This window comes from Mastigoproctus giganteus, chromosome 9, assembly GCF_048544385.1.
Source record: "Mastigoproctus giganteus isolate SK-2022 chromosome 9, ASM4854438v1, whole genome shotgun sequence".
NCBI lineage: Eukaryota > Metazoa > Arthropoda > Arachnida > Uropygi > Thelyphonidae > Mastigoproctus > Mastigoproctus giganteus.
Window position 1 is genome coordinate 113495796 of NC_143583.1, and position 23877 is coordinate 113519672.

Genomic DNA, 23877 nt, shown 5'->3' on the forward strand with positions numbered 1-23877 from the left:
CGGTCTTCTATCCACAGATTTAAGCCTTTTCAATTTTGTTTTCTAATTTAACATCACGAATTACAGAGCAAATTTTTGAGGCAGTTAGCGCGTTTTCACGGACACTACAGCAGATTTTTTCTTCCAATTTCTTGATTGATTGTACTGTTGACTCATTGATTTTATGTTTTGCCACTGAGGAGACACTTTCACCATTAGAAATTTTATCTATTAACTCAATTTTATTCGCTAATGTCATCACCTTCTTTGATCTTTTCACATTTCCCTTGTTATTCGTAGCCATATTTTTGTACGGGTTAGGAAGAACTTGTCCCCAATAAAGTCACTTTCTTCCATTAAGACACTCGAAAAAGTCTGTTATACACTGCAAAACGGTAGATTTAACACTTTTATAAGCATATAAATTTATAAATTTATTCAATTTATAAGCATATAAATTAAAAGCAAACGACAAAACCTTCCATGACAAGTGCATAACACATACTGAACAAGGATTAGTGAGAAACATCCACGCTCGCGATATTGCACCCCTTTCCTCCACCCACTGAGCCCTGTTTTGACAGGGAAAGATAATTCTAGCCACGCCCATGTTTTTTTATGGCGGAAAATGTTCACGGCGCTTTAAAATTCACATTTTTTTAGGTTTCATTTTATATTAAATCAGCGACCGCAAATACAGATACCGCGAATAGCGGGGGGTTTACTGTATATCCAACATCAACAAAATATTGTGATCATGGCTTCCTAAAATTATGAATATCTGGATATTCATAATGCTTGAAGTGTCACTGCTGATAATCAATCATGAGTATTTCTTTTTCTTGTTGCACCTTTAACATGCTGCTGTAGAAATCAGTCATCAAATAAATCCAGAAATTTTCTGTTACTATGTGAGTGACCAACCCACAATTCCTCCATTATAGGACATTCTGATCTACTGGCCCAAAGTACTTATTGATTATACTTGTAGGTCATATGGGCTATTATCAGTCTCCTACTCTCATTTAAGTTTCTCCCGTGTTTATGTACTAAAACTGGCTCAACATTGCACTTGCCACCCACATCGTCTGGGTGCACTGCATGAAGGTGTTATGTGCTTCTTAACCAAGAGCATTACTGCTACCTTAAAAAAATATCTGTACCCTTACAAACCTCAAAGGCAGCACCACTCACTACACAAATGCCATCACTTTTGAACAAAAAGGCAACTGAAAGTACTGGGACATATATTAACTTTATTTATAAAGACCTTGTATACAGGAAATGGATATTAAGGAGAGCTTATTACAATGCAATACAAGTGCATGCGTGGGTGCGTACAGGCAGGCAGACAAACAAACTCTGGCTCTCCAAAAAACAACAGTATTAGAACCACAATCTGTGTATACTCCAAACCAGTTTTTCCACAATTAGCCTATTTTTTTCAAAAAAGTCAAAATCATTTTCATAACATAAGTGGTTGTCAGTTTCTTTTAGAGATTAGGGAGGGGGAGGAAGGTAGTTCCAACACAGTTCCACTTAAATGAATCAAATGTAGACAAGCAACTGAAATCATTATACTAAATCAGTGGCACAAGTAAAATAAAATCAAACTCAGGTAACTGAAAAAAAAACCAAAAAAAAAAAAAAAAAAACAAAACAAAAAACCCAGCATATTAAACAAAAACAAAACACCTAATTCCGTTACATTGGTTAAAGAAGTAAAAAAACTGTAGAAAATAAATAAACTAAACCATACCATACCTAAATAAACAATAAAATTCATGAAATTCAAATTAACATTATGGTACTATGCCAATGGACCAAATAATGTCCAAATTCAAAATTCTTCAAAGGCCATTACTAAAATGCATAGGGTGCAGATGCCCTAAAATCTTTACATCCAATTAAATATATACCAAACAGAGCCTAAAGTTTGATATCTGATGACAGGTACGCAGAAAGTAACACCAAATGAACCATGCTATGAAATATATGATCCATAATGGCTGTATGAGAGTAAAGACAGGTTATGTATTTGGGATCAACAGCTAGCATTTTATAATGTGGTTCTTCTGGTGTTAGTGTCTATGTACCCTTAGCAGGTCTTCAACGATAGGTTCTCTTCAATGCATATTTAATTGATTTAAAAAATAAATTGAGACAATAGTACTCTCTGCATTTTAGTCATGGTCAAAACTTCATCTGAAATTTTGCTCATTTATGGATCAGGCCGAGTAATACTTCTATGATTAAAATGCAAATATCCATTTAAAAAATTTCTACAGGTGGCATCCTGTGAAGCTTCAATCATAAAAGTACTGTGGAGAGACTTGAGCAGTGGTGGAGAGGAACTGCAACATACACCTCAAGTGGCACAAAAGGGAAGCAATAAACAGATTGTATACATTTATAATTAATTTAAATAAAAGAAATCAAACTGCAAGGGTCGGTCCTCATTGCTGGCTTTCAGTTGACTTCCTGATACTTGGAATCCTGTAAATATTCAACAATTTGTGAAGAAAATGTACAAAGAACCACAAGATAAATATCAGTACCCATAACTGTTCAGACAAACATCATAAGTACAAGGCTAACTGCACAACTTTTTGCTACTGCCAAAAGAGACAAAAATGAGCTTTTTTTCAGAAGAGGCAGGATGCTTAAGTCCACATAGTACCACTAGAAATTTCACTGAAATATACACATTTTTATATTAAAATAGAACTAAGCTGTTTACATGCTTTCAAACATTGGCTTACACAAGCTTTTTCTATCTGGCTGTTTGGATTGTCCATTATACGTCAACTAATTATGACTATTTCAAAAAAAGATGTTGCAGACTTTGCCTGCTTCAGAAATTGGATCAAAGTTTGGTTTGGGAGAATTTTCAAATGCTTCACCAAAAAGAGATCTGAACTTTTTTTTTTTAAACCTGGCTGATTATCCTCTTACAAACAAATTTTGGGTCATATCTTGTTACAGGCACGAAAGTAAGTTTACTTGATAGATTTTGGGGTGCTAAAAATGGAAATAGCTTTTGACACTGTTGCACATGGAAGACTATTGTACAAATTGGAGCAGAATGGTATTAAGGGTAAGTTGCTACAATGGATAAAAGGATGGTTGAGTGGGAGAAGACAGAGGGTGGTAATTAATGGGTGCTGCTCTTCGTGGACTAATGTTATTAGTGGAGTCCCACAGGGTTCGGTGATGGGTCCTCTGTTGTTTTGTATATTTATCAATGATATTGATGAAGGTATATCAGGCTTAGTGTCGAAGTTTGCAGATGATACAAAGGTTGGCAGGGTTGTTAATGACAGTAATGGCAGTGTGCTGCTGCAAGATAATTTGGGCAGATGGGCTAAGAAGTGGCAACTGAAGTTTAACCTTGACAAATGCAAAGTACTGCATATGGGTAGAAGTAACCCCAGAGAAATGTACCAACTGTGAGGTACTACACTTAAGGTGGTAGAAAATGAAAGACCCGGAAGTAATTGTACAGTCAGATATGAAGTTTTCTGAGCAATGCAGACAGGCTGCCAGGGCAAGTCATGGGGTTTTGTCAATGATATATAGGAATTTTGCTAGCAGGGAAAAGGAGGTGATTGTCCTTCTGTATAAGGCAATGGTCAGGCCACACCTTGAGTACTGCGTACAGGTCTGGAGGCCTCATTTTAGGAAGGATGTAGATTTGCTTGAGCGTGTACAGAGAAGGGACACAAGATTGGTGAGGGGAATGAAGGGATCCTCTTACCAAGAGAGGCTTAAGTTCTGCAAATTGCAGCAGTTGGAGACTAGGCACCTGCGCGGTGATCTGACTGAGGTGGGATCCTTCCACTTGTTCAGATTACAAACCTAAGGGGGCATAAATTCAAATTAAGAAAAGACAGATGTAGAATAGATGTGCGGAAATTTGCCTTTAGCCAGCAGGCAGTTAATTGCTGGAACAAACTTCCATCTGTCGTTGTGGAAGTTGATAGGTTAAATAACTTTAAGGAGGAACTGGGCAGGCATTTGGAGGGCATAGTGTGGTTTTTTTTTTGGCTGATGCTGCATAAGCTCATACACTTGCTTTTTTGCATCACATGCCACTACTACTACTATAGCGCTTAAAATGGCAGTTTGGTTCTTGTTTAAAAAAAAAAGTAGTTTTCTCTTTGTATTTGTCATGGGAATTTCTCTTGCAAGTATGTGAATGTAGGACTTTCACTTCCAAAGCCTTCACAACATTTTTCATGATCCCCAGTTTGATGTGGAGTGGTTAAAGCAAAACTTTATTTTGATCTACCAGAGGTTCAAATTCTGGAAGGAAGAACAGGTAGTTCTTCATTCCAGGTGTTAATGATTTTTGTCGAGGCCAACTCCTCTTCTCGTATCCTTGGCACGACTATCCCACTCACAGAGAAAGAAACAATATTTAGTGTAATCCTTTTGTAGTCCTAATAAAATGGCGATTACCTTTAAATCACCACATATCTGCCGCTCATACTTCTGAGATAGCGTACACCTAAGAGGATGTTCGCCATGTTTGTATATATTTCTTTTTTGTGGATGGCATATGCAAAAGGTATTGAAGGCAGCATATTTCCGTTGTGTAATAACACAGCCTTAAGGGTAACTTTAGAAGAGTCTATAAATAGTCGCCACTTTTTGGTAACGTGCCTCGTGTTCACTGCTGCCATTAGACCATTAACATACAAACAGCGAGTTCATCTTCTGTTTGATAGAATTTATCAGTCTTTGTTTCGAGTACGAAATGTTATCACTCTCACAGAATGATCTAGAAGATTCCACTGTTGTAGCCTTGAGGCCAAAAGCTCGCCCTATTCTTCGGCAGTTTGAGATCCCTGATGAGGTCATTAAGCTCACTTTGTAATCTTATGCGATTCAGAAGGATAAAAGTTTGGACAAAATGGTGGACCCCTTGACATAGACAGCTGCTATACTTCTTCATGTATATCAAGTTGACATTCAGTGCCTTCACCTTCATCACAGAGTGTACAGAAAAATGGTTGGGCAGTTCAGGAATAGGTAGTACTTCACTGTGAGGCAGAGGACGAATTGCAGATGATATATTTGAGCACGCCACTATCCACTTTTTCTTCATTGTCATCCCTTTTCTAATAGGAGGCACCATACATAAGTAACAGTCTGTGACATGATTTGCTGGCTCCCTGTATATCATGGGCACTACGAAAGGCATAAAACATCCCTTTCAGATTCACCTACGCATTGAGCTTTGATGAACAGGTAGTGCAGCATATGTGTGGAACTCAGTTCTTGTCCTGGTTGCCTACTTTACACCAAAAGTAAAAGTGGGGCTTTTTTTTTATGGCTTGAGTTAAGGGACGCTTTCTTGAAGCTAACGTGACTTCTCCACACACGTAACAGAAGTCATCCGGACTATTTACACAATTAAGGGGCATATTAATCTTACATGACACAAATACTGTGCAAAAAGCAGGAATCTCACAGAGAACAACCATTAACTGAGAACAAATTTCCCAGTACCTAGCCTATTTGAGGATTACTGCAACAGAATTGAAGACACATTTGAGGCAACAACTTACGTGATGCAGAGCAAGGTGACAGTTGCCGATCATGTGATAAGAGTGTGTGATACCGAAATTGAGGTGTCGCCATGCACTTTGCCAAGAGCAATAGTTGATAATGTAGAGTAACTCGCTAATATGAGACCCCAACTGTAATTCAAAAACAAAAGCCGGATTGACAAATTTTAATGTGATTTTCGTGTTCAGCAGCATGAAATTAGTCAAGATTGGATATTTTCATTTTCATAACATTGCATGTTGACCAATGTAAACGGATGATATATTGGTTCTCTATAAAAAATATAATTTAAGTAAAAGTTAAATAATATTTAACTTAATGTTTGTGAAAAGTCATATGGCAGTTTGCTGTCTATGAATTCTCTTTGGAGACAGCTGACTTCTGACTGCTGCAGGAAATATGCTTTGGTCTTAGGAATTTACAATAGAAAGCCAGCTGACTATCAAAGTCCACAACTTAACAGACTTTAAATAAATACTCTATTGTATGAGAGAAAGTGAACAGTATTGTTGCCTTTCACGCCAGAAGTCACAATTGATCATTTCAACAATGGATACAATAATTATATTTAGCAGTTGCACATGGTTGAACCATGGTCCATTCAAACGAGTGTTTTTACACTCTTGTGTTTCATTAAGTGACTATTACCTTACGGGCCATATTCCATATAATATAATACAGCTTGATGTAGTCGAGTGGTCAAAATTTATGAATTTGTAATAGTTCATCGGATCATATCAGGGGAAAAAAAAAAAAAAAACCCTGGTAGAAATGTACTTTTTTTTTATTATACGCACAAAATACCTACAGTGAAGTTTTCAGTGAATGTTGTGCCACACTGTTGATCAATTACTCATCCACGAACCAGTTTTGACATTCATTACATAGTCTGTATTTATCTCTCATTGGGTTTCATAATTGTGACTGACAAAGAAAAGTAGCCTTTACTAATTTATTGATGCAAAGGCAGTGTTTTCTGAAACTGATTGTTAACCAAGGTTGTAAAGCTTTTAGTAATAATTGCAATAACTTTCCCTTAAAAATGTTACAATCTGTTTTGACTTTACAGAAATATTAACTTTAATAAAATGAAAGTTTGCCACTCACTTTAATTTATCCATTGCTAGCTAATGTTTCATTTGGAATTTTACAGAAACTGCAGTTACTACTTTCCATGTACAGGCTTTCTTAACTCAAAACTTCTGCAAACAAGTTCTCCAGCATAATTTTATAATAACAATTTATTAAGCTCCATACTATTTATTTTATGTTTTGTTTACATGGTTGAGAGTACAGAGAATGAAACTGTGAACTGTGCAGTCTCCAATGTACATGTGCTTAGGGTATAAAATAATCATGAATGACAAGATTAAATTTAAAAAAATTCATTACTGGATAACAATAGCTAAGTATTTGGTTCAGTAAAATCTACATTAACAAAAGCATTAATTGCATTACCATTTCTTTACTGAATTTTTATTCATAACTGAAAAAACATTTTCAAAAGTCAATGTGAAACCTGACACTATTTTTCACAAAGAAGTTATGCTATTTCAGGGGTAAGATGTGGTCACTCAGAGTGAACTCTCAAAATGGCCATCGGTGATATGGGATCAGGCAAAAAACTTGACATTTTTCACTTTGGAAAATGTTTTCAGACATACCAATTTGTACGTGCTGATAAAATGAGCTCATGAAAAGAGCACAATTGTAAATATTGTCATATCTTCCTTTTGACACATACTTATAGAAGTCTATCAAGCTAACTTGAAGTTTTTCTTTCAATCTAATCATACTGAATGTCAGTACATGCACCACTTGCAAGTTTTCAGTAGCATTAACAGAAAATGGAGCAAAAATGACACTGAAGGGTGTCATTTCCTTTAATGTTAAAATCATAAAAACTTCCGTGGGCCCTCACTGTCACTACTAAAAACAAAGATAATTTCAAAATCTGTGATTAAACATATTTATAAACTTGTCTTTCCTTGGGAAAATGGATAATTCAACTTGTTCAGATGCATAGTTTGCCAACTAAGAAGACATTCAGACATTCCTTCTTCATCACGAAACTGAACCTTTGTTTCCTTTCGGTTCAATGAAAGTTTGTTCAGCTTCCATATCGAAACCCAACTTCAACATTTTCTTACAATTTAACCACTGAACTTCAGAATAACATATATCCACAAATTCTGTGTCCTTGGTATTTCTTGAAAAACCCTTCTGTGTTGGAGAACTTTAGACTGAATGAAATGGACTACTTTGATTACAGACATGGCACGTTTGATATTCAGTGACTTAGTACACAGGTTCTCCCAGTGTATAACGTAGTAATATCATTAGCAGGTTAGTTTCGACTCTTGTTGAATCTTTGATTAATTTTATTAAATCTTCTCATGTTCCCACCATAACATCAGCTCCATTACTAATTACCTGACATGTTGCAGATGTGCCTAAAAAGTTTAAGCAGTACCAAGTATGAAGGGAGCTGATATCTATTCACATTACCCTTACCCTATGTGAATTAGAAATTATTTATTGAACAGCAGTTGTTTTTAAAGTTGATGTACAGACCAAATAAAAATGAACTAAATAAACATCAGTAAAATACAAATCAGAAATAGAAAAAAATCTCCCCACCCCTTACTTTCTTCTGCATTTTCCAGATGTTTATTTAGTTAACTGCTATTCTACCTGTACATCAAAAAAGCAGCAACTGCAATTCAATAAATTATTTCAAATAAAACAGAATAGTGTTCAACCCTTCAACTCCTACATTAACTTCTTAATATAATTAATGTAATCTTCACATCTTCAATAGAAATGGAGAAATTGTTGAGAAATAAAGTGGAGGAGAAATTGTTGAAATTGAACATAAGAAAGGCACCTTGGGTAGATGAGATCTATCCAGTTATATTTAAGGAAGCAGCAAAGGATACTAGTAAGCAAACCATTAGGAACTTGGACTCAGGGGAGGTCCCCATGGACTGGAGATGTGCAAATGTGTTCCCAATTCACAAAGGGAGACAAAGGGTGACACGAGTAATTACAGACCTGTTAGTCTAACTTCAGTTCCAGGGAAAATAAGAGTCACTGGTTAAGGAAGCAATGCAGGACCATCTGGACAAGACTGCAGTTATAGTTCAGACACAGCATGGGTTTGTTAAGAGGAAGTCTTGTCTGATAAATTTGATTGGATACTATGATGTGGCTTACAAAGGAACTGGATGCAAAAAATAATTCTGATATCATATACAGGGGGTTCCTGGTATCTGATTCCCTGCAGTTATGAGGATTAATTTCTGGAACCGATACAAGAAATTAAAATAACGTGAAGGATTTTTGGAAAAGTTTTACTATTCCACAGTATAAAAATGATTGGAGAAGCTTGGAAAGAAATTTTGTGTAGATTAATTAATAACTCGTGGAAAAAGTCACACCCGGATGTAGTTCATGAATATGAAGAATGCAATGTGACACGGTTACAAAACAAAACGAAATTGTAAGTCTAGGAAAAGAAGCTGGATTCCACGAAGCTGATGATGGGGATATTACACAATTGCTTGGATCAAGTGCAAAATCATTTACAAAAGAGGAGCTAGCAGAATTATACTAACTATCACAATTCAAATCAAAAAGGACTATGAAGCCCAATAAGTCCTATTATTATAATCTTAAATTATAGGAGAAAACCTCATACTTTTTTAGTAGGACTGTTAATCTCTCAACACTCAATTGCAAATGATTATAATATGAACCCTGCCCCCATGCTTAGTCATAAATAAATCAAATTAAAATAGCTATTAATTAAAATAATTATGCCTTTAACTCTCATATCACGTCAAGCAAATCGGAAAGAATTATGGAAAGACGGCAGTCACCAACCTCCAAAAACAAATCAACATCACATGGCACCATGAGAATTGAAAAACAATTGTCACAAAAACCTAAAAACAACAAAACAAATAAATATCCATTAATTCACACATAAATTAAACTTTAAAATCATTTTATAACTTCTTTTAAGAGACTACCTTATTTGGTTTGCTACCGTGTTCACAAGAAGTACAAAAGTCTTTTGTACTTCTTGCTGTTAATATTTTTTTCCAGGCAAATAATTTCAGCAACATCATCAAACACCAATAAATTTGACATCAGAAAAGGGTTTTGATTTTTTAAAATTGATTTTGGCCAATGAAACTGGCTCTGAGACAATGACTTCTGATGGGGAGGTTAGTTTCGAAGAATGAAGACTGACTCAAAAGATATTCCAATGCAGACAGTTTATCTCTGTAAAATTGCCAAATACTCAAATGTAGGATGCGCTTTTTAGCTCTATAATGTCTTTTTTTTTAACAGTAAACTGAATGCAGTGAGTAGTTTCTATAACAGAAACTACTCACTACAACACTATAACAGAAACTCACTACAACTCTATAACAGAAACTACTCACTACACATCAAAAAGGTTTGTTTTTCATTTCAACAAAAAAGTACCAGTCTCCATTTCTCTTAAAAGATGCTTTGCTCATCGGTGATTTTCATTTCCTTACCAGAAACAAAGATATTTTTGCCAATTTATTTTTTAAATTTAAATACTGTCACATGGAAAATTGATACATTCAAAAGCAAAGATGAATAGCAAGTTGAGGTCACACTTTTGAATTATACAAAATAATCATATTCCAACAATGACACAACAAAGTAATTGGAGCAGAATGTCTGGAAACTCAGCAGAGCCATGTTCTATCAATAAATCTCTCTCTCTCTCTCTCACACACACACACACGATAACTCGGGAATTTTTTTTTTGGCTGGTGCAGCATAAGCGTCAGGCTTCCTTGTACCATATGGCTAATAATAATAATAATAAAAAAAAAAAAAAAAAAAAAACATACAAACAGTAATGAGAACAGAATATCTAGTGACTGGCAACTCAACAGAACATGGCATCAATTTAGTTAAAGTGAAATGACAGGATGAATTAACTACAATACATGAAGTTCATTTACTCAAATCAATATTCTGTGTAATAAATATAGGACAATTCATAACAGATTGTGCAAACAATTTTTACATTGCCCATATTAACAATATTTTGTGAATACTAGTTTCAAACTTGGGCACATAATAACATGTAGGGTCACACACAGCTGGGTTGGCAAACCTGCTTTAAGCAGGTCTTCAACCCAGCTGCAAAACATAAGAATATATTGTACATACAATATTGAATATTAATGAGATACTGTGATCAAACTGAAATTTAATGTTGTAATAGCAAACATTTAAACTTAATTGTAATCAAGTAACATATTTGTATTCTGGAAGGGAATAAATCACATACCTTGTACATTCATATAATTTTACTCCAAACACATGCTGCAGCGTGGTAATGCATGACTGCGTAGACGTGCCTGGGAGGAACTTGTTTGTCACAACAGAGACAGGTATCACTAATAATGAGTTGTAATTATGGGGTTCAATATTAACAGCTGGTACATAATGACCACCTACTTGCACAAAACGAACAACATGTGATGGGAGACTACTTGATGGAGGGCTAAACTGCAAATGATTACTTTCAAAAATGTGGCCCCTGGGGCTAGTAGATTGCACAGTTGTTCTTATTTCAGGAGATGGTGGTGGGCTGCATAGGTCAATAACACCACTAGGTGCTTGCGGTGGACACACATCTGTCATTCCAGTCATCTGAACATGCTCAGATATCTGAACACTCAGAGGTTGCAAGGGGGATGACTGAGGTGGTGTAGGATAGTAAGGTGGAGGCCCAATAGTCATAGATGGCCTTGGACTGTTACTGTTAGTACACACTACCCTTTCATCTCTGCCTTGCAGTTGAGATTGTGAATCTTGACTGAAAGCTTCTTTGTTTTGTAAAACATTTGTGAGTACAGTGTTGTCATCGGCAGTATCAGGCAAGAACTTTGATTTATCAATCTGACACTCCAAAGAAACATCGATTTCACTTCCAGCCTCCCTATCAGTGCTAAGTCTTTGTGTTAACCTTTCATTAAGATTATTCACACTACATTCTTTTTGACTGGGCTGTTGTAAAACATCACCTCTGCTGGCCACAAGCCACTCTGTCTCAAGAGCACATGCAAGCCAAGAAGGACTGGGAGAAGGTGGTGCTCCTGATCTTATACATGGATGTAAGGTTGGTGGTCTGGGAACTCCAGAGTGATCATTATGAACAACATGACTTGTCCTTGGAGTTCCTCCCAGTCTTACAAGTGGAGGAGGCGGAGGAAAAGGTCTTGGTCTACTAGTTGCCAAGGCTGAAAGACCACCTTCTGAAGCTGAATGTCTTCTTGCTCCAAATTCACATAATGAATTTCCATGGCCAGCACTAATAGATTGTGACTGATAACTCAGAGTTCTATGATAATCATGAGTAGTTGGCATTGAAAGTAAGCCCTCCAGGGAAGACGGAAACAAAGGATTGTTTCCATTACTATTTGAAGTGTGGTCCGGTTCATTCACTGGAATTAATCGAGGCGAATGGTTGTTCTGCTGATCAGCAGATTTCTCAAGACCAAGATTCGGTGACAACAAGCTATGCCTCATCTGAAATTCATTCTGCTTTTCCCTGAGGTTCTGTGATTCACTTCCATGAAACTGTTCTTGCTGCACAACAGATATAGAACCTCCAAACCTTGACAGTGATCCCATGGATGGAGACAGCTGAGAATGAAATTTTCCATTTTTCATATCTGCAAAAAGTTGCATATTTGGCCACCACTCTTCAAATGATGCATGTCCAGTTTTACGAAGCTCTTCAACAGAATACAAAGTTCCACCAACTTTTACCTTACGCTGGTCAATATTGGCAACAAAACATAAGAAACGTAAATATGCCAAGTCCCATTCACTGACTTTTTCACTTTGTGATAATGATGCCATGCTATCATGTATCATGTTCAGTGGCAAATATTTTTTACCAGCCTTGCGAACATATGGAATAGGAATCATATTTACAAGGACAAAACCACATTTATCTTTGAAAAGTGGATTTGAACTAGTAGGTTGTAGTTTTGCTCTGCAGCTTTCCAGAAACTCATAAAATTTGACTGTGTCAGTCAAACGGACCACAACGTCCTTTGTAGAAAAGGACTGGTAACCAAATTGAAAATGACAGTGATACCCATTAATTTCTGTTAACAGTTTTGCTTCATTTTCTGTAATATAGTAACTTTTAATATTAGTGCAAGTAAAAACTGTCCATGGCAGGATGTCAGCATACCTGCTAATGATTCTGCACTCAACCATGCGTACAGCAACAAACCTCTCAGTACCACGCATAATAAATGGCAGGTGGACATTGCCGATCGTAGTCCAACCAAATGCTCCACAAATGCTAGTAAAATCAATAGGTGGTGGTTCTGGTTTTGAACTGGAAGGTGGAGGAGGAGGTAGAGGTGGGGGCAATTTGCTAGCTTCTGATGATGACGATTTCTTTCTGTCATTTGATGCAGAAGCAACTGTAATGGTAACATCTCTAGCCTGCAGCTGGGTTAATTGTGTCTGATGATGAAGACTGGTAATAATGCTCTTGATGCCACCTGATGCCTTCTCGGAACTCTCTTCTACATCCTTTTTTTCTTCCTTTATTTTCACTGGTCCTATTATCTCTTCAGAATGATCCCCAGCTGCAGTCAACTCTGCCATGCTAGTTTCATACTAATTCAGGAAGAGATGTTGGATGACCAACATTCAGCCTCATCTTCAGCTTCTACTTCTTTTTTTTTTTTTATTCTCACAACATGCTTCTGCTTTCTACCTGAAAATAAAAATATTTTTAAATAAAAGTACTAGACACCATTTAAAAATTTAAAAATTCTTTATTTAATCCTTTCACAAGTGAGTTTGCTGAATGTTAGTGTGCACCACCTACAGCGAATTTCTGATAACAGGGGGCTCTGTAAAGAGTGAGTTTTCTCATGGAATTTTGAAATTTTGCAAAAATTAAAGCTTTGTATACAACTGATTTTAAAATATTAATTTGTTCTTTTGACTTTATTGCCAACAAGAGTAAAACTGAAAAATCAAATCAGAATTAAAAAACAAACAAAAACATCTTTTGCTTTTCGTTGATGCAGTATCTCCTATAGTTATTTATGTATTACTAGATTTGATTTTATGAATGTCTGCATTTGAATTAGTCTTCACTGTTTTTGCCCAAATCGGACAAATAAAGGCATGACAAGTGCAATTGCCTCCTTCCAATTATCAGAAATTTTCTGTGTTCCCATCTATTATCAATTGTGTACACAATTTTAGCAAGAAATGCAGATAACTGCAGAAATTACTGGAGAAAAACAAAAAAAAAAAAAAAATTTGTAATTAACAGAAACTGTGTTTGAAACAAATTTAAAAACTTAGATCTATGTGCACTCCCCAGAGCCCATACATGAAAAATATAGATCTAGATTTAAAAAATATCTAGATCTATATTAAAGAATTTTTTAAAAAATAATTGTAAGCATAATCAAGTTTATCCTATAATTTTATTAGAAATAATAAATTAATTTCATTAGGAAAACTAACTGCAGAAACAATTAACCTTTTTTTTTTTTTTTTTTACTTTATTATAAAAAATGTTAATGTTCACTCTCGATTGTCCATCTCTACACAAAACCAGACTAATACTGACCAAAGCAAGCCAGTGTGAAAACATCAATGGAAAAGAATTCCACATCAACAAACAAGCAAGAATCTGCACAAAAGTAGGGAAAACAGAAAATGCATGAAATGTTGCAGCATTTAAATGTTTCCTAAAAACTCATTTATTCATTTAACTTAAAAATGTTATGATTCATGCTCAGATTCTCAGAAAACAGATGAATAAGTTCCCAAAGGCATACATCAATGATTGTAGAAGGTTTCCTGCAGAACAACTTCTGTTTCAAGAAACCCCACAAGAAAGTTGCACAAGTTTGAAAGCAATGGTAAGGCTACATCTTGAGTACTGCATACAGGTCTGGAAGCCTCATTTTAAGAAGGATGTGAATCCCTTTGAATGGATGCAGAGAAGAATAGCCAGATTAGTCAAGGACACAAAACAGTACTCTTACCAGAAAAGACTTCAACCCCACAAATTGCAGCATGTGGAAACTAGGCTCTGAATGAGGTATGTAAGGCTTTAAATAGGATAAGTGAACTAAATGTTGACGATTCACTTCAGCCTGAAACAAACATCAGCTGAAGCTTTGCTTCCTGAGAAATTGAGTAAGGATGGTTGCAGGATAGATGTGTAAAATTTTGCTTTTGGATAGAGGATCATTGCCTCTAAAAAAAATACCACATAGTTGTGGAAGTGTATGGTCTGAATAAATTTAAGGAAAAATTAAATTACTAGAGAGGATGGACACACAAGGAGGTGAGTAATCCTCTTCTTTTTCTTTCAGCTACAGATTTAATTTCCGATTAGTACATTCCTCACAGTGGGAAAAAAAGAAAAGAATCTCCTGTTAAGGTAGATTTCTCAACCTGTGGTCTGTGAGTTCGTTAATGGTGGTGCGCGGAAGATAAATTTTATTGTAAACATAAAATATAATCACAAATAAAATTAAAATTGGCAATCAACTGTTTACTTTGTAAAAGAAAGCAGGCACAACCATCAGATTAAAAATTTTAAAACCCTTTTTTACTTTATTTATTCAATAAAAAATGACAACATATAAATTTTTCTTTCTTTTAAAATTTCCCTTGCCATTCGTACGTTATTACCATTGATTCATTATTTAGCAGAGCTGATAATAAAAGAAAAAAACTATAAATTTGTCAGGAAAATTTATAGATGTAAAGAAACCCTATCTGGTTGTCTGCGGTAAGTAAAGAATGCTTGAAATGGTCTGTGAATGATAAAAGGTTGAGAAGCACTGTACTAGACCAACTTTTAAATACATGCCACAGGCTATATACATAATGTATAGATGGTGATCAGGCATTTGAAAACAGGGGAGGGGGGAAAAAAAACCCCCAAGGTTTTTTGGAAAAATGGGAATTTTTTTTTTTTTTATGTTCATACTGTACTAGAAATTAAAATTCACTGGCAAAATACACATTTTATATTAAAATACAGGCACAGCCTCAAGCTAATTGTGCGTGACTAACTACACTGTTGCCTTTCCATTGCATTGTTTGCCAAAACACGATGATTTTAAACATTAGCTCACCTAACATTTTTCTGACTATGGATTTGTTTGGATATTCTATTAGACACTGATTCTGATTGCTTCAAGTCGCAAATTTTGCCCTCTTCGGAAATGTTAAACAAGATTTTGTTCATAACGATAGCCCTACTGTGTAGATTTGGATGTCAGGAACAATTTCCAAAACCTCACCAGAAACAGAACAATTTAACTCAGTTTTTGTTTTTCTAACCTGGCTGAATATTTTCTCATACTCAAGCATTGCTAGGAGAAACTGTTAAAATGCTAAGCATGAATTAGGATATTTTGTTACACTGCAAGCTCCTTGTTAGTTCCCTAACTGTATATCAATTCTTTCTCCTTTCATAACAGCATAATAGGTTTTTCAACAATGAAACCATCAGAACTGATATGTTGCAAAATACCTATTGCATTTTAAATTTGAAAATGATGCATTGCCAATTGATGAAATTTATGCTACCTCAACATTTATAAGCACATAATTTTTCAATGGGAACTTTTACAATGTGAAGTCACATGCAGCCATAAAGTACTTCCTCACTGAGCAAACAAACAAGCTTTTTCTTGTTTTAGGCTCTTCACAACCTTGGCAATAGAAATGCCCATGACTTAGAGTCATCTTTCTGGTTTAATCTACTGTGGTAATAAATTTCCAAAATGGAAGATCTGAATTGTTGGTAAAATAAATTTGCGCATAAAATTCTTCGGCACATTTAGGAGTAATGACCTCAGTACATGGAGGCAAGGTACACTGGATTTAAGAGATTTGTTTGGATTTTCATATGTTGGCATAACATTTAAAAGAAACATGCAAACTGATTTCTTCAAGAGAGAAGAGAGAAACATGTACAGACTTTCTACATGAGTGAGTGAAGATAATGTGCAGAATTCACAGCTTGCTTGGCCTGTTTAGGATTGCTTTCGCCAGAAGTTTGTGATTCAGTTATTTTTCTTGAGTTAAATTTGTCTTCTTTCAAAACTTTTGGATTGTGAACTAGATTTGGATACGAGTCAGTAACACTTACCACTAATGAAATGCACTTTTCAATTTGGTAACTGAGAAAAAAAACTGCTGAGTTTTCTGAACACTTCAAACCTCTTCTTTAAATAAGCTTATCAATAGTTGCAACTGTTCTACTTGTTAACATTTAACCAAAGACAACTAACGATATACATGCTTCAAAATGAAGGAGCAAGATACATAAATTTGAATTTTGCACACTATGAAGCACATTAAATTTTAAATAAATTTTGAAATACACCTGAAAATGGAAGAACTAACAGTATTGACTACACAATGTTTTTTAATTTTTTAAATATTTATATACATAAGCAGAAATATGTGTTTGTGCTTGAAATTTTTGCACTTAATGGCATTTAAACTGGAAAAGAATGAGATTCATGTTTCTATGTTAAATTTAGAATATTTTTTGCAAGTTTTAGCAGAATTAATTATTTTTTTTATTTAAGTACTGCAATACAGTAATATCCCGAAGTTACGCGATAGGTGGGTCTGACGAAAATCGCTTAAGTCGAATTCGCGTAAGTCGGGGTACAACTTTGCATATAAATACATATAAATTTGTTTAATTGGGACCAAGGACTAACAAAAACACTAGTTTAGAAGAAAAATATTAATAGAATTGCAGTTCTTTATACATATTAATACAAAATATGTATTAAAAAATAAATGACTTACGTAAAAAAGTTATTTCGATGTCGATGGCTTCATAAAATCTAACAAATTCGTCTGACGACACACTTTTTTTCACGCAGAATTTCTTCGTAGCAAGCTAATAATTTTTTTATTCCTTGCTTTGTAACTATAACACGTTCTTCGTTGTAGTCTATGTTTTCTAAAATTTTTAAGCCCTTTTCAACTGAGCTAAGACCTTCTGTCAAGTTTGCAATTGTCATGTGCTTTTCGCCGTTGCCTCATTTAGGCCTGTAGCACGTGCAATATCACATGGTCTTTCATTTCGCTCAAAGCGTTTCACAATTTCATATTTTTTCTCTATCGACAGAGGTGGACTGGCCATAAGCCTTACTGGGGAAACCCCGGTGGGCCTGTATGATTTTGGCCATAAACCATAGTATGAGGCCACTATAAATTTTCCCGGGTAAGAATTTTTGATCCAGTCCGCCTCTGTTTATCGATAATTGCTTTTCTTTTTCTCTCTGAATCTGCAGTGTCTTCACAAGTACGCTTCCTTTTCACGCCTTTTAAGTATTTTACTATTTTTAGGGAAAAAAGCACAATTACAAAACGAGGAGGCACACTTGATATGCATAAACAAAGCTGCACCCATGTAGCAACTGAATAAACAACATCATAAAGGCAGAGATACACTATTAACACCTCACATTTCTAGGGGTTACTACCATAAAACAATAAAAATCCAGTTGCGTTTCTGCTAATGGAATCTCTTATAAACTGGTAGTAAACTCGATCTAATTGCATACCGAGAGCTGGAATTGTGTTGGTTTTTATGTTATTATGGTGAAATGTGTTTCCCCTAAAACAAATACATTTTCAGATCTTCTCTTCATTCCTATCGTGTTGCGTTCGACTGCCATTTCTTGTAAACACAAAGGCGAATCGTGCATAAGCCAATTCGGTTCGTGTTATCTTATAAGATATCGTTACCGTATTTATAAATAGTGTATGATCGAATTTGTGTAGGGTAAACACGTGTTATATGAAGACTGACTGTATACGGCTCGACCGACGCGATCCATTTCTCTCATGAAAACGATGTAATTTCCGACAAACGTTGAGCACGAATTCGAATGCACACATATAAATATGACAGTTGGAATACAAATTCTTGTATATGTGTGCAGCTCATGCGCAGTAAAGTTGAATTTTGTTCATCTTTCGCTCTCACTCTCTGCCGTCGCACCATATATCGATAACATATGAAAAACGACCTTGAAGATAGTGAGCAGCAGTGTTGCCAAACGAAAAAATCAAGAACCGCATAACTCCGAGTTCGCGTAAGTCGGGGTATTACTGTACATTAAGAAAAGAAGAAATATTGGCACTATTAAAGCACAATTCAAAGAACCCAAAAATATTAAAAAAAAAAAAAGGAAAAGGCATCTCTCATTCAATGGCATGCACCAGTTGAAATTGTTTCATCTATTTTTCCTTTTTAGCATTTCTTTCTAGATAATATATTTCCATCAAGTATTGATTCACTTTCATAGAAAGGCATATAGATCCCTTTTCAGCACAAATTAATAAGATGACAAGGACAGCCCTATTACCTCCAATTGCTCAATCTCCTCACTTAATACCTTTGCTACAACAACATCAACAGGCACATTAAAAACACTAGTTGTCAGACAGTTAGTGAAGTCCTGTGCCTGTAGTTTTTTTGAACAAATCCCACCCACACACTTTCAAGTTGTTCAGAAAAAGATGTGCAATACTGTACTCTGTAGTCACCTTTCAATGCTGACATTGAGAGCAAGCTGCTTTCAATTTGGTGGGTTGTTATTATTATTATTACAAAAGGTTAACACAGCATGACAAAGGTTTTAACCACTTATTACTGCCATCTGTAGTAGCAATCGAAATTAACCCATTTTTCAGAGCTATCCATACCTCTTCTTTCCTTACCTGTGCAACTTCACTAACAATGCATTGTTTTTGTTCTTCTACAACAGTATTTTTTTGCTACTTTGCTATCGGGGAAACATACATCCAAACAATGTGCATGCATGACCAGTACAACTCAGTGCACAATGCAAATAAACATTTGGCACTTCTTATGTACATTATCATCACCATGAAATGCAACATTACTTTTGCATTTCTTTCTATGCATTGTATGCTTTTGTTAATGCTTATTTGTTTGCAAAATTGAAAACCACCACTTAAAATTGAAAAATCGCATTTACATATGGTACTCAAGAGCAAATGTGTTACCTTTTTCAGGTTCTACAATATATGGAAAATCTTATGTATATGTGTTTAAACTTTTACATTGTTATTTTTTTGACATTGTATTGAAAGATATTAATTAGTTGCACACTACACAAGTAGTGAGACATAACAGAAAACAATGCTGTGTTTCTAATTTGCAATTGTAGACTACCACACACTTGATGGCCAATTAGTTAATGAAATTAGGCAGAAATCTGCAATTTTTTTTTTTAAATCCAATTTTATTGTAGTTTTATTATTTTTTGTGAAAAGAAAAAGGAGGAAAAACTGAGTTTTTACATAAAAACAGAGAAACTCTGTCAGTGTGGTAACAAAAAATTGTAATTACATTACAATAGTGAGAGAGATGGATCAAATCAAGTAAAAATGACAGATTCTTCTTTCTATTCTACAGTAATTGCTTCTAGCCATTTTCCTGAGTCACAACATCCTTGGCCAAAATATTCAATGTAGACCTCACAGCAACCATTATCAAGTAAAGCAGTAAACTAACAAAATATTATGGTATATAATATACAGAATTTTTCCCATATTTGGTTATGTCAGTGTTTTTTGGTTCCCCATGTGCACTTGGGTAATGGGGTAAAAAGTTACCACATTTATATTCAATCTATTATAAACACAAATTAAATTAAAAATATATTTTAATTATCCTCTGAAAATAAAACACCTCTACAAATGTTTCATATCCTTTCTTATTTAGGAATCTGAATATTATTTCCCTTTGACTGACAGCGGACAAAATGTCAATCTACAAACCCCGTGAGCTTGCACATGGGATTTTCAGATTGACATCCAATCCAAGATGTGAAGCCAGAGAGCATAATGAATGGATAAGAATAACTGAAAATGAGATGCTGCTGTTTTTCAGCACATGAATGTAATTATCAAGAAATAGCCTAACTTGGTTGTGCATTTTTATCATTTGCATAATACTTAAGAGACAGAAGTTTCTGGAATTTTCAGTGCCAAAATCAAAGAAAACACTTTCATTGAAAGGTAAAAAATTTCAGATGATTGAGGTAAAGATGATGATCGTAAGTAAAGCTCTAAGAGGTATTAGCAAAATGAATTAAGGCAGAATTTTCACTGTTATAAAGAATTCCAGAACTAGGCACTATCAATTCAAATTACAGAGGAAAAGGTTTAAACTAGATTGCAGGAAGTCCTCTCCAGCAAATTGCTGATTACTGGAACAAGTTGCCTTTGCAGTAGTTGAGGTTGACAGTTTGAAGAAATTCAAAGGTCAACTAGATAGTTATTTAAGTGAAGAAGGAAGCACATAATTTGTACTTTATCTACTTCTATTTTTTGGCCAGGACAGCAAAAGCCTGTGGCTTCCTTGCACTATATGGCTAATACTAATATTATATTTTGCGAGTGTGGAATTCCAGAAGGAATGATCCAAGGTCGGATAAAAGAAGAAGAAAAATTGTGTCCATTCATAAACTTCTCAGAAGATGAAGTTAGCCTTCAAAGAAAGATAACCAGACTTTGCAAAAACAGTGATGTGAACTAATGCTTGTACAAGTGGTTTCTACAGAAGCATAGTACCAATAAATAGGGTATTTTGAAAGCACAGGCACTTAAATTTCATAAGCCGCTTAGTGGAGAGAACACATTTAAAGCTTCTGAAGGGTGGTTTTGGAAATGGAAGGCTCTTCATGGGTTATTCAGGTTAGTCTTATAGGTGAATCTGCACTAGCAACAGAAGCATTTCCTGAATTCCTGTGTAATGTGATTCAAGATGTTGAATTTACAGATGAACAGTTGTGCAACTGTGACAAAACAGCACTGCACTATAAAACTCTTCCCGACAAGCCAATGGATATTAAAAAGTTCCCAACAAAACAGGCATGAAAACTAACAAAGAGAATTACTGCATTAATGAGTGCAAACAAGACTGGAAATCCCAAGCTAAAGCCATTATTCAATAGAAAAGGTCAAAGTCCTTAGCGTTTTAAGCACGTCAACATAAAATCTCTACATATGATTTATAAAAATAGACAATTCTTGGATTACGTATGATATCTTTTACTTTCTCATTTGAAACTGAGTTTGTATCATAGGTTTTATCACTGCTTTCTAAAAAAGCTGAAGAAAAGGCTCTGTTACTGTTGGATCACTGTCAAGTAATCCTTTGGACAATGTCATGAAATCAAAAGATGGCAAGATCAGAATTATTCGAGCCTTCAAAGCCAACCATTGTGTACAACTGCTTGCTGGTGTTGTGAACTTTGAAATTCCAGTTCTAGAATTTCTGAAATTATTAAAGTTGAAAGATGTTGCATACAATACTGGATTAGCATGGGTTCATTAGCATATGTTCTAGTCTTGAAAAGGCTAGAAAATTAATAATATTTTCAGAATAAGAAATGGCATTTTCAGAATAAGAAATAAAGGCAGCTTGGATTGAGGTGGCTGCAGAAGCTCCATGAAGTGCTGAACCATGTAGATTTCATCACATACCACAGTTGCTTCCATTTATAAGATAAATCTTTGCTGCAAATAGCTTGTTCTACCTCAACCTGCAAACGCTCAGTAAGGCAGAGGTGTGATGACTGTGCAGGCTAATTAAGTATAGTAAAGTGGCCATGTTCTTGAGCCATCCCTGAACAATCCATGCCTTGTGATGGTGCATTATCCTGCTGGATGCCAGATAGAACTGAGCATGAAGGGATGCAGTTGGTTGGCAACAAGGTTCAAGTAGGCTACGACCTTCAGATATTGATCTTCCATTATAAGGGGATCTTATATGTGCAACAAAAACATTACCCCTACATTCACACTTCTACCATCAGCCTGTAGTGTTGACAGCTGAGCGTGGAACATGCTCAGCTGTCAACACTACAGGCTGATGAATGGGGATTCATCAGACAAGGTGACTTTTTCACCCCTTAAATGTCAGGCATTGTTTCTGTGCCAGCAAACCCACAGCTTCTCTACTGTGGCTGACAAGGGGAACTTGGTGAGGTCATCTAGTGCTCTGTAATCAAGAGATTTTATAAACAGTTTAAGGTCACTCACTAGCTATTCCGCAATGCACTACTTACATATGCAGTTGGCACCACAAATTATGTGGGTGAAAGGTTTATGGAATGAGAGAAAGGAGAGCTGTTGCAAGTAACCCCAAATCTATAGAATTTCTCTTGCTAAAGTAGTACACTGTCCTATCATTAATATCTAAACAGCCCTCCAATGATAGCTGGTCACATCCTGCCCAAGCACCATGTGTCAGACAATTATAAATATGCTCATAAGCCTTTGAGGAGACAGTAGTAAGATTGTGAATGCAGGATTTCATGATCAACAGAGTTGACGTAGCCAAGTGGTCATGAGCGAGAGTGCATAGCACGCATTCCTTGAGTGGACCGGGGTTTAAGCCCGTGACTACTAAATACGATAATATTTGTATGGATGATTTATTGTAAACTCTACTGACCTGGTTGTCTTGCCGGAGTATAAACAGAAAATTTTAAGACTTCCATACAGAACGATAATTGGACATCACATAAGCAATTAGTCTGTTGTGACATGATGACAGTGAGAATCCCTAGATTGACAATTGATGTGATCTGCAAATGGAAATGGACTGGTACTGACTGTCACAAAATGATCCAAAAAACCACCGAAGCTGATGGCGTGTGACAAGGGAGCCCTGTAAAGAATCGCCTGACACATATCGGAGCCAGTAGAGTGCGTAGGATGCTGCATAATATGGGTTATCACAGTCATGCAGGCATCCACAAGCCACTAATCACTCTAATTCCAGACTCCACCTAGCTTGGTGTAAGGCTCACCATTCTTGGACAGTTGACTAATGGAAGGCTGTGCTTTAGAGTGATGAGTCATGGTAAACATATACAAGTCTGATCATGCTAGGGTGTGGCAGATGCATGTAGAAAGCTACCTGCTGAACTGTAATTTTCCTGGCAGAGGAACTGGTGATGGTCTGGGGCTGCTTTTCATGGTTTGGCTTGGGACCATTGGTTGCTTTGGATGAAACCATGAATGCTGACATCTATCTAGATGTCCTGAACAATAATGTATTACCCATGTTGTTGCAGCACGTCAGGGACAGATCATCAGCAGGATGAGCCATCCTGTATCAGTAGAAGAAATTCTCCATGATATACTGCTCATGTTTTTGACAAACTGGTCTGAGGGCATTAGCAT

At 35.7% G+C, this 23877-nt stretch overlaps 1 protein-coding gene across 5 annotated transcripts in view; it reads right to left on the minus strand.

Annotated features, from left to right (window-relative positions):
• Nucleotides 1-23877, minus strand: part of LOC150080653 (uncharacterized) — a 213155-nt gene that overhangs the window by 21265 nt on the left and 168013 nt on the right. For 3 of the 5 annotated variants that reach the window (XM_090381862.1, XM_090381861.1, XM_090381863.1), the window contains exon 4: nucleotides 10898-13354. In XM_090381862.1, coding sequence (XP_090237988.1) covers nucleotides 10898-13242 — 2345 coding nt within the window. In that variant the 5' untranslated portion in view covers nucleotides 13243-13354. The remainder of the gene's footprint in view (nucleotides 1-10897; nucleotides 13355-23877) is intronic. The other 2 variants (XM_090381864.1, XM_090381865.1) reach the window with 1 other exon arrangement.